The following is a 12,460-nucleotide window of genomic DNA, read 5'->3' on the forward strand; positions in this document are numbered from 1 at the left end:
AGGTTTGATTCTGACTTTTTTTCCTGTATGAAATGTAGTCTTTGGTTTTAATGTCTTTGCTGACAAATCTTTCAGGAAATAGAAAGAAATATTTGTGTATATATGCTGTCAACATGTAAAAAGTTCTGTTCCCCACAGTTTTCCTGAAACAAAATTACTATAGGTAGCCAATGTAGCACAGGCAGGCCAGGATAAAAGGAGACATGATATTAAAAAAAAAAAAACAAAAACAAAAAAAAAAACACTACAAAATTCAAAATGCAAAATTGAGATGGGCCTAGCCCTATCCTATATCTGAAAAATTGTACACTGCACTGCATCTGAATTCTTCAGCTATGTTGCCACAATCTGCATTGAACACACTTGGGGTCTGCAGATGCACAGGCAGATTACCAGTTGTATTCAGGTACTTGCTTTAATTCTCTTTTGCAGTTTCTGCACCCCTATATAACCCAAGCACATTCCCTCACTTGTATTTCCCCTATAAACCTATTCTGTGTAAGAAGAATAGAACAAAACCTAACATGCCCTCTGCCCGTATGTGTCTATCCAGATTATGTAGAGCATGCATGGCAAACATTCAAAAATCCAATTCCAGGTTCCAAAAATAGCAATATTTGCTTTAAAATCTTGTTTGTACCTTTTTGTGTATATATGGGCAAGAGAAAAAGAGAAGTAGTAATTGGGATTCTGTCTTTTCAGCTTTTTGAAAATAATAATTTTATTCTTAGACAAGAACATAAAATTTTATCTGATCATACCAAAATAAGTATACTTGAAATTGTAAGAAGAAAAAGGAGATGAATACATGTTTGTATTTCTAAGGTTGTCGTAAGGTAACAAACCCAAATTAATATGAAATCATGTTACAATTTTTTTAAAGAAAAAACAATTATAAATCTATAGTTATGTCTCTTTAATGTGCTATAGTAACAGCTCCCACTCCCGGACTAAAAGACCAAAACAACCTAGACTAATTTTCATCAATTGAGTGTCAGGAAGTTTCTGACTGATAATGTTCACTGAAACCATGTTTAAGATTGTTGAATATTTTCTTTGGGAGTGTCAAACCTTGGAAAGTAATGCCAGCTCTACCATTTCCTGTGTAAGACACTTGATAAACCAAAAAGTGAAAGAAAATACTCTCTTTTGAATACAGTTATCATGGGTTACCTTGTTATTTAATGCTGGTAAACACATACCAAGTTAAAACATAATAGAAAGATGAAGTGAGCTACCATCAGGGTGATTTTTGCATTGCTGTGTTAAACCAGAGGCTTACTTCTGTATAAACACTTTCAGAGTGCTGTAGCATAGTAGTAGTTAACTGCAAATGATCTGCCCACTTCTCCTAATTTGTGGTGCATTTTTATTTTAGATGTGAAGATAACCACATTTTTGCAGTGTCATCCATGTGAGAAATTGCAGAGAAAAAGAGCATTGCACCTGCTCTTGCCAGTGCCTTTCCTCACAGCTTAGCCTTTGCATTCCAGGCATTTGAGTGGCTCCAGCCAGACACTGTTTTAAAGAATGACAGAGAAAATTTTCCTTCTCTGCCTGTAACTTACACTGGCCAGAATCCAGAAAGGGGAAAAACAGACTGTTCAGCCTTTGTAACAAGCTTAAGGTTTATAACTGCAGGGCTAGAAATGGGAGCTAGGCTGTCTCTCAGCCCAGACTCAAAGTTGGCAGGTTTGCTATCAAAGTGAGCAGTTTTATCCAAATCTAGTTTTCATTATTTTTTAATCCAGACCTTTATGTCTGTACTTTTTCTTCCTTTTTTCATCAGAGCCCAACTGTTTTATGTGTATGTTGTGTAATTGAGTCACTGGGAGTGACTGTAGACAAGAGGCAAATGAGTTTCCTCCACCCTCTGGTGGCTTCTTTTGTCCAGGTTTTAATTTCATCCGTGTTTTCTCAAGGTCTGGTGAGCAACAGTTGAGTTCTCTGACTTGATGCATGAGTAAAAAGCAGTACCAAATGCATGTAAGGATGAGATGTGGTAAGAAGGCTCAGCCTGTGGGTGAGGGCAGTAGATTGGGATTTTAACACCTACAGGTTAACTTCAGATGTTGCACAATTGTTTTGGAGTTGTTTTGTAAGCTAAGATAGGAAGAACAAATATATAATTGTATAGCAAATACGCAAGTAATTTTATATGGAGTTTGCCATGTGCAATATACCTGGCACACTTCACTGTTACTGTGAAGTGTAAAAAATTAACAAATGTTATAAAACTAGAAGCCAGAGCAAGTACCAGTTAAGTAGGTTTATCTCTAAAAAGTCCCATTTATTTACAGGAATGATTTGGAGATTTTATTGGAAAGTCAAACATTCTCATGATTTATAAGAAAGCCTAACGTAGAATTTACCCTTAAGAATCAGAGGAATGACAGAATCCTGGTAGCAGTGTAATTTCAACAGTATAGAATCATTAAAAGTTATTTCCCATAGTTTAAGCACAGACAAATTGACAGTTACTAACATTTTGCCAGAGGGATGTTGGGCAGCCCCCCAACTGATGCTGTTGATGAGAGTGGGTTAAGGAGGTTTGCAGAAGAGAACAGAAGTAAAGCCTCTGCTCTTCTATCTGAGACTTGTAGGGAGGATGGGCTGAGCAGGGGAAGTTCTCTCATGACTGAAAAACCACCTTTGACTTTCGTGTCAGAATTGCAAATTTGATGTTATCTACTTCTTTCTTTCTCCATTTCTGGTCCCTGGTGAGATATTATCACTGCTGCTGCTACCTCAGCAGTCAAACCCAGTGCTTTTTCTCCATCCCTGCAGAGAAAAGCTAAGCATACTTGTTGAAACACCAGTACTTTTAGTATATATGTATATATTTTGAGCAAAGGATGGGTATAGTACATTGTGCTGATCTAAAAAAGGCTGTATATGTGTGTATATATATGCACAGATATATTCTGCTCACTACAAGCATTGTCTGTTGAAGGTAGGTAGCATAACCAGCATTACAGAATAATCTGCAAGTAGTCCTATGAGACTGGAACAAGTACAACAAACTCACTAATGTGAACCTTTTCTTCTTACAAATCTCAGGGTATTTGATATAATTCCTAGGCCTGAGATCCCAGAAGTATGTACTTAAATTACAATTTTGGTCCTCACTTATAAAAAGAGAAGAATCAAACAGGGAAAAGCAGGAATATGTCGCCCAGATGTGAAAGCTTAGAAAATAAGAAGCAAGTAAAAAGAGCTCCACCTTTACATAAAAAGAACAATTTTAAGCCAGTTTGCAGATTTCAGAGGATTTTCAGTGCTCAAATCCAGACAGACATAAAATTTGGTGTTGCAGCAGCACAATGCTAATTTTAGTGTAGTATATTGAAAGTGTGATGATTTTGATGGTCTGAAAGTGAGGACAATACTTAAACAATCCAGTCTTGCTTTAGTCTTCTCTGAGGCATTGGGGTACTTCAGTTGATCAAATGAAATTTTATTTATCTGAAAGTGGTTTTAAATCATTATTTGTTTTGTCTTTTTACATAACAAAAATTCTAATACCATTTTTAATTGCTATTATGGTTTAGCATTTCTCTGTTAATTCTCATAAGGCTATTTTCTGTATTTCTCTGCCAGCTGAAATTTCACTCAGTCCATGCACAGCAGATAATAAGTTGCAGTAGAAATGTGACTTCATTCCATTTTTCTCCTGTGTTTTGGTGTTAGTCAATGAGAATCCTCAGTGTGCAGGCCATTCTTAGATAGTTGGTGAGACAGTTCTGAAAATAATTTCTCTTGTTCTCACTGATGAATACATGGCATATTTCTCCTTTTCTTTTCACTGATCTGATGTGTCTTATCCCTGGCACATCTTCCTTACTTAGTATCATGGCTTCTGAAGAACAGTCATTTCCCAAATTCACCATATCTCTTTCTAGGATTTCTCTAGTAAGCACATGTGAATAGTGGGTTAATTATATCCACTTTCACAGCTGCTTTGAGGTGGACTGGATTAACTGTGATTGCTCAGGCAGTTTACACATGTGCAGGAAGTCCAGTGCATTTTCCAAGCATTAGCTAGGCTGCACACATGCTGTCAATTTGGCCCACGTATCTCTAGTGAGCATTTGTCCAGGACATTTGTGTATCCAACAGCAACTGGTACTGCTCCAGCTGGGCTGCTGCACATTGGGGATCCCTGGGTAAGTAAACTCAGTTTTCAAAATCCAGCAGAGAGCCTTTCCAGGAGGAAGATCTAATGAAATATTTTGCCATCAAATTGAAAAAAACACTTCTTAGATTTTGAAGATGTTTCCTGGGCTTGTTATTTTACAAGTATGATTTAACAAGCTTAATGTTTTGACATGCTGTGTTTTGTTGTTTTTAAATTTTCTGTAGTATTCATAAAAGTGGAAAAAGGGATGGACTGTTCAAAGAGAATCTTTTGTTACGTGGCTGTACCATTAGAAACACAGAAGAAGTTGCAGGAATAGTAATCTATGCAGGTAAGAGCTGTTTTTCTGTGTTAGAGGGCATACCATCTTCTTATAGTTTTCTTAAAATAATAGCAAAGTTCCATATGACACATTTGGTGCAATTCTTTCTGCAGGGCATGAGACCAAAGCTTTGTTAAATAATAATGGACCACGTTACAAACGCAGTAAGCTTGAAAGACAAATGAATGCTGATGTCCTTTGGTGTGTCCTCATACTTCTGATCATGTGTCTGTTTTCTGCCATTGGTAAGTGCTCTTTAGTAGTAGAAACTTAAGTATTACACTGTCTTGGGATTCATGCACTTTATCAAAACACGTATTTTTGTCAAAAATCAAAATGTCTTGGTACACAAGCTGATCTACATACCTTCTTAATTTCAATCAAATATATGCTATTAGTACCAGAGATCTGAAGGCTTAGATTATACTACCCTGGATAGCATCCAAAAATGTCAAGCCCAAAAAAGCCCCCGGTTTATATGTAGTCCCCTTAAAATTACAGGTGGTAGAGTCTAACATGTTGTTAATCAGTCAGTAGAGTAATTTATGAGCAGAGAATAAACATAATCAGCACAGTGGTATTCCCCAGTACTGCTTATTAAATCGAGGGCACAGTGCACAACATGGACTCACTGTCCCTAAGGCTGCAGATTCAACATAGAAGAAATAAGCAAAAGTCTGCATAAATCCAAGTAGAATACTCTCTAGACTTCTGGGAGTGTTTAAGAAAATTCTGCAGTTCAGATTATGTCACTTCAGGCTTTTTGTGTTCATTTGTGAGAAAGAATTGAGTTTTACATTTGGCACCAAAAGTGATTTTTTTATATGGCATGTGAGTTCCATATCCTTAATATTTGTGTATTCTGTAATGTTTGCATGTGAGTCATATGGCATAAACACCAGAATGTTTCTTAACAACCATGGTGTAGTTTAATAACAATCTTATGCCACTTTAATACATCCCTGCATGCCTTTTTCCAGGTATTGTTAAATGCTTAAAGGTGAGTATTTCCAGCTGTGAATCAGCCAGCTTATTTGTTTCCACTGAGTTCATGACACGTTTTTGCAGTGTCTCAGTGCTGGGGAGCCCAGTCCTCAGGGCTGAAGGTGGTGAGGCGCCAGAGCAGGGAGCTACAGCCTGCAGCTCTCCCCTCTGCCACTGGAGAGGTGTCCCCCACTGGTGTCCCCAGAGCAGCAGCAGCAGTGGGGGTGCCCTGGGAGTGGTTCAGTGCACCTGGGGCTCTCTAGAGGTGTGGATGTGAGCAGGGGAGGTGGCACTCAGTAGGTGACAGGTGTGCCTTCCCTTCTGTCCCATCTGCTACAAGGCTGCAAGCCACCAGCAGAGGGCTGAGCAAACTGCTCGAGGTGCTGGCAGCCACCAACAGCTGGAAGGAAATTTGCTCGAGCCCTTTGGGCTGCCTGCTGCTCTGTAGAAGTCAGGCCATTTTCACACCTTCTAGCAATAAAGTGTAACTGGAGATATGACACTTAATTCTTTCGAAAATCTAAATCTAATTCTATTTATAAAACAGGCTTTAATGTAGGTCATTCTCAGCGTGGAGCATTCTATTTTTGCTCTCAAGAATAAAAATATATACATCAATAAAGGCCTCATGCATGTGATCTCATATTGGTAGTATAGGGACAAAATAATGTGCTTACTTAGGTGTTTTTATTTTTTAAGCATTCAATGCTGGATTTATGTGTCAAGATGTAAAGGATCTTGTCGAAGGTGTTTTACAGAAGATTACTTTTAAACTAGACCTTTTTTTGATTTCCAACATACTGTGATAGTGTGAATGCTTTTTGTTGCAGAATAATTCTTCTTCGTTTTTTATGCCTTAAAAACATCAGGCAGATCATTTTGGGGATTTGGGGGTTTTAAATCTTAGTACTGTACTTAAAAAGGCAACATTCTGTCTCTTTAGCAAGAATGTAATTTTCCCAAAACAATAACAATCTTATCTCTATTTGGTTACTGGCACAATCAAAAAAAAAAAAAAAATCAAGCCCAAAACATTTTGAGCAAGACCTGGATTTTTTTTTGTTCTTCATTCCTAAGCTTCGATGCTGTTGTCTCAGTTGATACTCTTATTTCATTAATTCTGTGCATGTGGTGGATATGATTTACACAGTAAAATGGAAGTCTCTTCTAAAGCTACTTTACTGGTAGCTGACTGGTGATATATCTAGTACAGTCAGTGGAGTTCTTTCATTTTAACAAACAGCATATCATTGAAATTAATAATTTTCTGAAGAAGTGTAGTTTTCTTTGGTGATTATAGAAACAGTCTGAACTACTAATTTAGACTAGCCAGTTAACTTTATTTAGATAAAGTTATGTGAAATGAGTCTTACATGGCTTAAGGACAGCCAAATTCCTTTCTCAATCCCCCAATTCCAAGGCAGAAAAAAAAACATGGGTTTGGGACATTTTTCAGAAGTCATGCAGAATATTTGAAAACAAATACCAATTTCTCACATAACTCTTGAGAACAAAATCATACCATAAGCATTTTTCCTTGGAGTTAATTTACTTTTTTCTCTCTTCCTATTCTTCTGCAGGTCATGGTCTATGGGTATGGCAATATGGTGAGAAGAAGAAACCAATTTTTGATGTTCCAGGGCCCGATGGCAAATATTTGTCACCTGTTTTGGCTTCAGTGTATTTATTTCTAACCGTGATCATAGTGTTCCAGGTAATCAAGTTGTACATGCTGTCACCTCTGCTCCTAGTTGACTGCAATATGCATATGCAATATGTGCAGTACTTCTTTTACCACTGAGGCATGTAAGAAGCTGATCAAGCACTAAACAGATCCCAGAGGGTTGTCAGCAGCAGCACAGGGTCTGTTTGGAGGCCTGTCACTAGTGATGTCCCCTAAGGTTCAGTAGTGGGCCAGTGTTGTTTAACTTATTCCCAATAACTTGTATGAAGGGGCAGATGGCTCCTCTGCAAGTTCTAGTGACACCAAGCTGGGATGAGTGGCCAATACCCCAGAGAGCTGTGCAGCCCTTCAGGAGAACCTTGGCAGGCTGGAGAGATGCTCAGAGGAGGACTGCCTGAAATTCAACAAAGGCAAGTGCAAGGTCCTGCACCTGGGGAGGAACACCCCCATGAGCCAGAAAACAACCTGTACTCTTCCTGTCTACTCACTGAGGAACAATGCCTCAAGGACTAAGGATGCCACTTTGGGTACACTGTTGTGGTATGAAAATAATTTTTTTATTTTCTAACAGCTTTTCAGATATATTCCTCTTAGTAAAACCATATGTCAGCCAGGTAACAAACAATGTTAAAGGAGGAATATCTTGAATGGTGAAGGTGGATAAGTTCAGAGAAGTAAAAGAACCTCATGTCACTGAGATACATGGAAGTCTGCCTAGTGGGACACTGGAGGAGGTTGCTTTACTGGAGGCAGCAATTTGTTTATAAAAGGGAATGAAAAAGACTGTAAAAATAATTTTTACTCTGAGGGATTGGGTTATGATATTGGTTAAGAAAATTCACCACAGAATTCTTTAAACACCTACATTTCACTGTAGTTTTCGTTTAAATGACCACATTTGCCACTTACAGGCATGCTATAATTTCTCCCTTGTATCTAATTCAGAAAATTAAACAGTATATGCAGTCAAGAATTTCTATCTTGGAAAAAAAAAATATCTGCAGGGAAAAATTCAGGTACAAATTAAGTATTTTATGTAGTTTTGACAATCCTCAAGAAACAGTTGAAAGTCTTTTCATGTCTCCTTCCTAGCACTTACAAAATGTCATCGTCATTCAAATAAATTTGCAGTACAAAAGCCAAGGCCAAAGATATTGTTCCTGTGGAGAGATTAACATTTCTTATTTTGCTTCTTGTATTCTTGTATTCCTGAAAAGTAAATTTGTAAACAGTCTGTAATTTATGCAGAACAAATTTATTCAGTCCTTTCACATCTACAGTATTCTGATTGTACAGTCTGGTTTGGGTTGGGTTTTTTTTTTTTCTTTTCCTTCCCCATCTAGTTTGAAGCTCAGCTTATTAGCCTAAGAAATATTTGCTTCTGTCCATGTTTTGATAATCAGTTTTCTAGGCATAATAATGCAGCTCAGAAATTCAGCATAGGTTTTCCTCATCTAACACAGTAAATAAACTCTTCAAACACAATAATAACTTGAGATGTTTAAAGTTTTTTCTTTATGTTTCAGTCTAGTACCAACCTAAGTAGCTTTAATAATTCATTGTGTCCTTGCTTCTGTTTTCTCCTAATTTTCTTTCCTTTTGTGTATTCTAGGTTCTGATTCCAATTTCTTTGTATGTATCTATTGAAATAGTTAAAATCTGCCAAGTATACTTTATTCATCAAGACAAAGATTTATATGATGAAGAAACAGACTCTCAACTGCAGTGCCGAGCTTTAAATATCACAGAAGACTTGGGTCAGGTGCAGTTTATCTTTTCAGACAAGACTGGGACACTTACTGAAAACAAGATGGTTTTCCGAAGATGTACTGTTTCTGGAATAGAGTATTCCCATGATGATAACGGTGAGCTCGTGGCCTCTTTTCTATCTAACACTTGTACTTCAGGCAAACTGAAGCAGTCATAAAAGCTGCTGTAATCTTAAATCAAAAAAGGAAAACAAAAGAAATTTAAGAGCTGTTTTCAGATCAATGTAATTCAATGGCTGTGTTCAGCTAGCAACGACAATCTTACCAAAGTTCTGTAATATCTACAGTGTGTTGTCAAGTTATTTAAAGCTTTTGGCTTCAGCTCCTGATGTAATAAACCACTTGAGTGCATGGCCAAAGTAAGAACATTGAATGGTGCTGCTGGTATCACACTTGTTTGGTGTGTTTGAAGTGTATAGTGTAAGATAAAGCTTTTATGCATACAGCCAGATTAGTGTCTGATTGAACACCTGCAATGAGATTATCCTTTTGTACTGAGAAGTAAATGCAGACAAAGAGGCCAGTTTTCATATTAGCAAGAAACATAATCTGATAGAATTGCATATTTTGTTACCTTTGTCAGATTCTTTTCAGCTCTCCTGTGTGAAGTGTCTGTCAGGTATGTTTGCTCTATGAACACTTCAGTTGAGAGAATATCCACAAGTACTAGCCTCTTAAAACAGTAAAAAATTAATTTTTTCACAAGGCAATGTCAGAATTGTGCTCCCTATATTATTTCTTCATCCTTTTAAAATGATGAAGTTATTTCCTATTTTATGATGTTTGTAGTTTGTGTTATTTTTCTCTAACATATTGTCATTATCTTTTTTGAAAGAACAGATCTTAACTCTTCAAATCACATCCTGTATGCAGGCAAATATTGACAGCTACAATATTCCTGTTTGCAAAAAATTAGTTTCTTATTCTACACAACGCATAAAGATCTCTGATTAGGAAGTTTTCTGAAAGAACACTACAGAATTTCAGCTTACAAATAAGATGAAGAATCAAAATAGACTTGGAACTCTAAAGCATGCTTTAGAAGGATGACAAGATCTTAAATCAGGAAAATATATTGTTCTTTTTTTTCTCCTACTTTAAAGTAGTACTGAGATCTTAGATTTAAGGCACTCTTTTTCAAGAAAGCAGAGCTTTGGGTAGTGTTACAAGTGTTTTGGAAAGGACTTAAGGGAAGAGACCTTGTGACTTCCTACCTCTGTACAGTATGTAAGAAAGAGAAAAGGATTAGAACTTAAAGTATGTTACTGGACTCCTCAATCTGCTTGTGACACTCTAATTATTCATTATTTTTTGCTTCTTCTCTGCTACTGATTGTTTGCTTCTTTATTCTAATTTCAGAGTGTATTCTGTTCCTCAGAAGAATTATGTTATTGCCAATTAAAACAGTGCAGAAAAGGTATTTTTATGAGCTTGGTATCATCAGATGATCTGTTGGCTGAGCTCAGGCCCCTGAGTTTGAGTGTTGAATGTTGAGATCTTTATTCTTCAGATGTAGTGAATTTAACAGAAATACAAGTTTTTTGCAGGTTTCCTCTTATGATTTCATATTATAATATAAAAGTTAATGAAAACAGAGTGAATGTCACTACGAATGAGAGTGTCAGGTACATAAACTGATATTTCTTTTCAGTCATTCTTTTCAGCTATGGCTTTGGGCTTCGTTGTAACTCCAGTCGGTATAAAATTTCTGACAAATATAGTTTTTAAACTGACGCAGAATATTTACACAGGATTTTATTATTTTGGGTTTTTCTCTCTAGGGAAAATAGGTTTTTCTCTGTAATTCTTTATATAAATTGTGATAATTTCTATTTAGTTTGTTCTCTATAATCAGTATAAATAACTCAATAAATGCTATTCTTCAATCAAGTATTTTGTTAGCTCTATTCTGCAGTTTGATCTTATAACCATCTGTTATCTTTTCTGCTGCTGAAGCCTTCTTGTTTAGATATGATAAAATGTCTAACACAGCTCTTTCTAGTTTTAGGGTGTGCATCAACAACATTTTGTTGCTGTGTGCTTACTTGCAAATGATTTGTCAGCCACTTTTCTGTGTCTCATACCAGAATATCTGATTTTCCTGCATATGTTATAACTGATGCCATCCTGTTCTGCATATTAGGATTTGTTGAAGATCTCATGAAACAGAAAATTCTAAAATCTTTCACTTAGGGGGTGATTTGAGTCAGCCATATATGCTAGAAAATCAAGTAAAAGGCATTTGTCTTTTTTGATCTCTTTCAAAGATGACACTGTATCTTCACATAAGAAAATTTTTTTTTCATGCATAGTGGTTTATTACTTGGAATCAAACTTTGAATAGCCCTTTATATGAAGAAATTAATTTTAAATTATTTTATATGGGTCATGGTGCAAAAGCTGCAGATAACAGGTCGTTGTCCACTGTAAAAGTAGATGTCTAAGGATGGAAATAACCTTGCTCCGAGCTCTTAATTTTGGTATTCTGCTGTGGTGGGTTAGCAGTGCCTGGCATTCCAGTTGCTTGACCCTGCTCATGATAAGATCCTGTTTTCAGTTTTGGATAGCTCTAAAAAACTTCTAACTATTTGGTTCAAATTTATCATGCTAGATGTTTGCCTCAGGCATAAGTTTTAGGAGAGAAATTTCAGTTATAACAGCACCACTCAGCCGTAACCAAGAACAAGGCTAAGATGTAGCAGACTGTTTTTCCCATGACAAGATGTGCTGGCAAGTTTTCCACTGAAATAATTTGGAGTCCCTGTACTCTTGGGGTAAGCCATGCACACAAACAGAGCAGGAGAGTTATGTCCACACTGACAAACTGAGGTCTGAAATTTCCTAACTTTTGAACTTTTATTTTCTTTTAAAGCATTTTATTTTTCTGATTAATCTAGGATTACTTTATATCTGTTAATTACTCAACCAACAGATTGTGAATAGCCATCATAAATTTTCTCTATGCTGCTTTATAAGCTCTTCTCCCTAAAATTTATTCAGAGTTATGAGAAATTATCCCATTCTTTTCTGTTCTAAGGAATTGTTATTATACTGGATTTGACATTGTCATATCTCAGTTCCTTGCACTCAGGGAGTGCATTAAGCAATGCACATGAGTTCTGGGACATGTAGATTGGTCTTTCCCCTTCTTCCTCTCCCTGTACATGCAGTGCACAATTTTTGGGAGCTGGGGAGCTACTTTAAAAGTGTATGCTATGCAGTGTTCAGTTTGGCATATTTGAGGCAGTATGTCTTTTTCTTCAGTGGTGGTAGTATCCTTTTTTCCCTTGGGAATTCCTAACACAAAGCTGTATAATTTCCCATGTGAAAGGTGAGCTTTATGATTATGAGGGAGAGTTCTGTTTTGCATCAGACATGGACGTGTTAATTATGATTTTCATCACAGAGGTTTATGCAGACCTTGCAGGGTTGAAGCAATTATTACATTTAAATTAACATTCTATATAAAAACTGAAAACCTGAGTGAGACTCAATACATTTTTAGGTACAGGAAACAAGTTTTCATGAATGCTCTGGAGAAAACATTTTCCTCCAGAATTCTC

At 36.6% G+C, this 12,460-nt stretch overlaps 1 protein-coding gene across 1 annotated transcript in view; it reads left to right on the plus strand.

Annotated features, from left to right (window-relative positions):
• Positions 1-12,460, plus strand: part of ATP10A (ATPase phospholipid transporting 10A (putative)) — a 108,035-nt gene that overhangs the window by 60,746 nt on the left and 34,829 nt on the right. The window contains exons 4-7 of the mRNA XM_056497369.1: positions 4,363-4,469; positions 4,574-4,705; positions 7,025-7,158; positions 8,741-8,993. Of these exons, the coding sequence (XP_056353344.1) occupies positions 4,363-4,469; positions 4,574-4,705; positions 7,025-7,158; positions 8,741-8,993 (626 nt within the window). The remainder of the gene's footprint in view (positions 1-4,362; positions 4,470-4,573; positions 4,706-7,024; positions 7,159-8,740; positions 8,994-12,460) is intronic.

The sequence above is a fragment of the Oenanthe melanoleuca genome, chromosome 1, assembly GCF_029582105.1.
Source record: "Oenanthe melanoleuca isolate GR-GAL-2019-014 chromosome 1, OMel1.0, whole genome shotgun sequence".
NCBI classification, from domain to species: Eukaryota; Metazoa; Chordata; class Aves; order Passeriformes; family Muscicapidae; genus Oenanthe; species Oenanthe melanoleuca.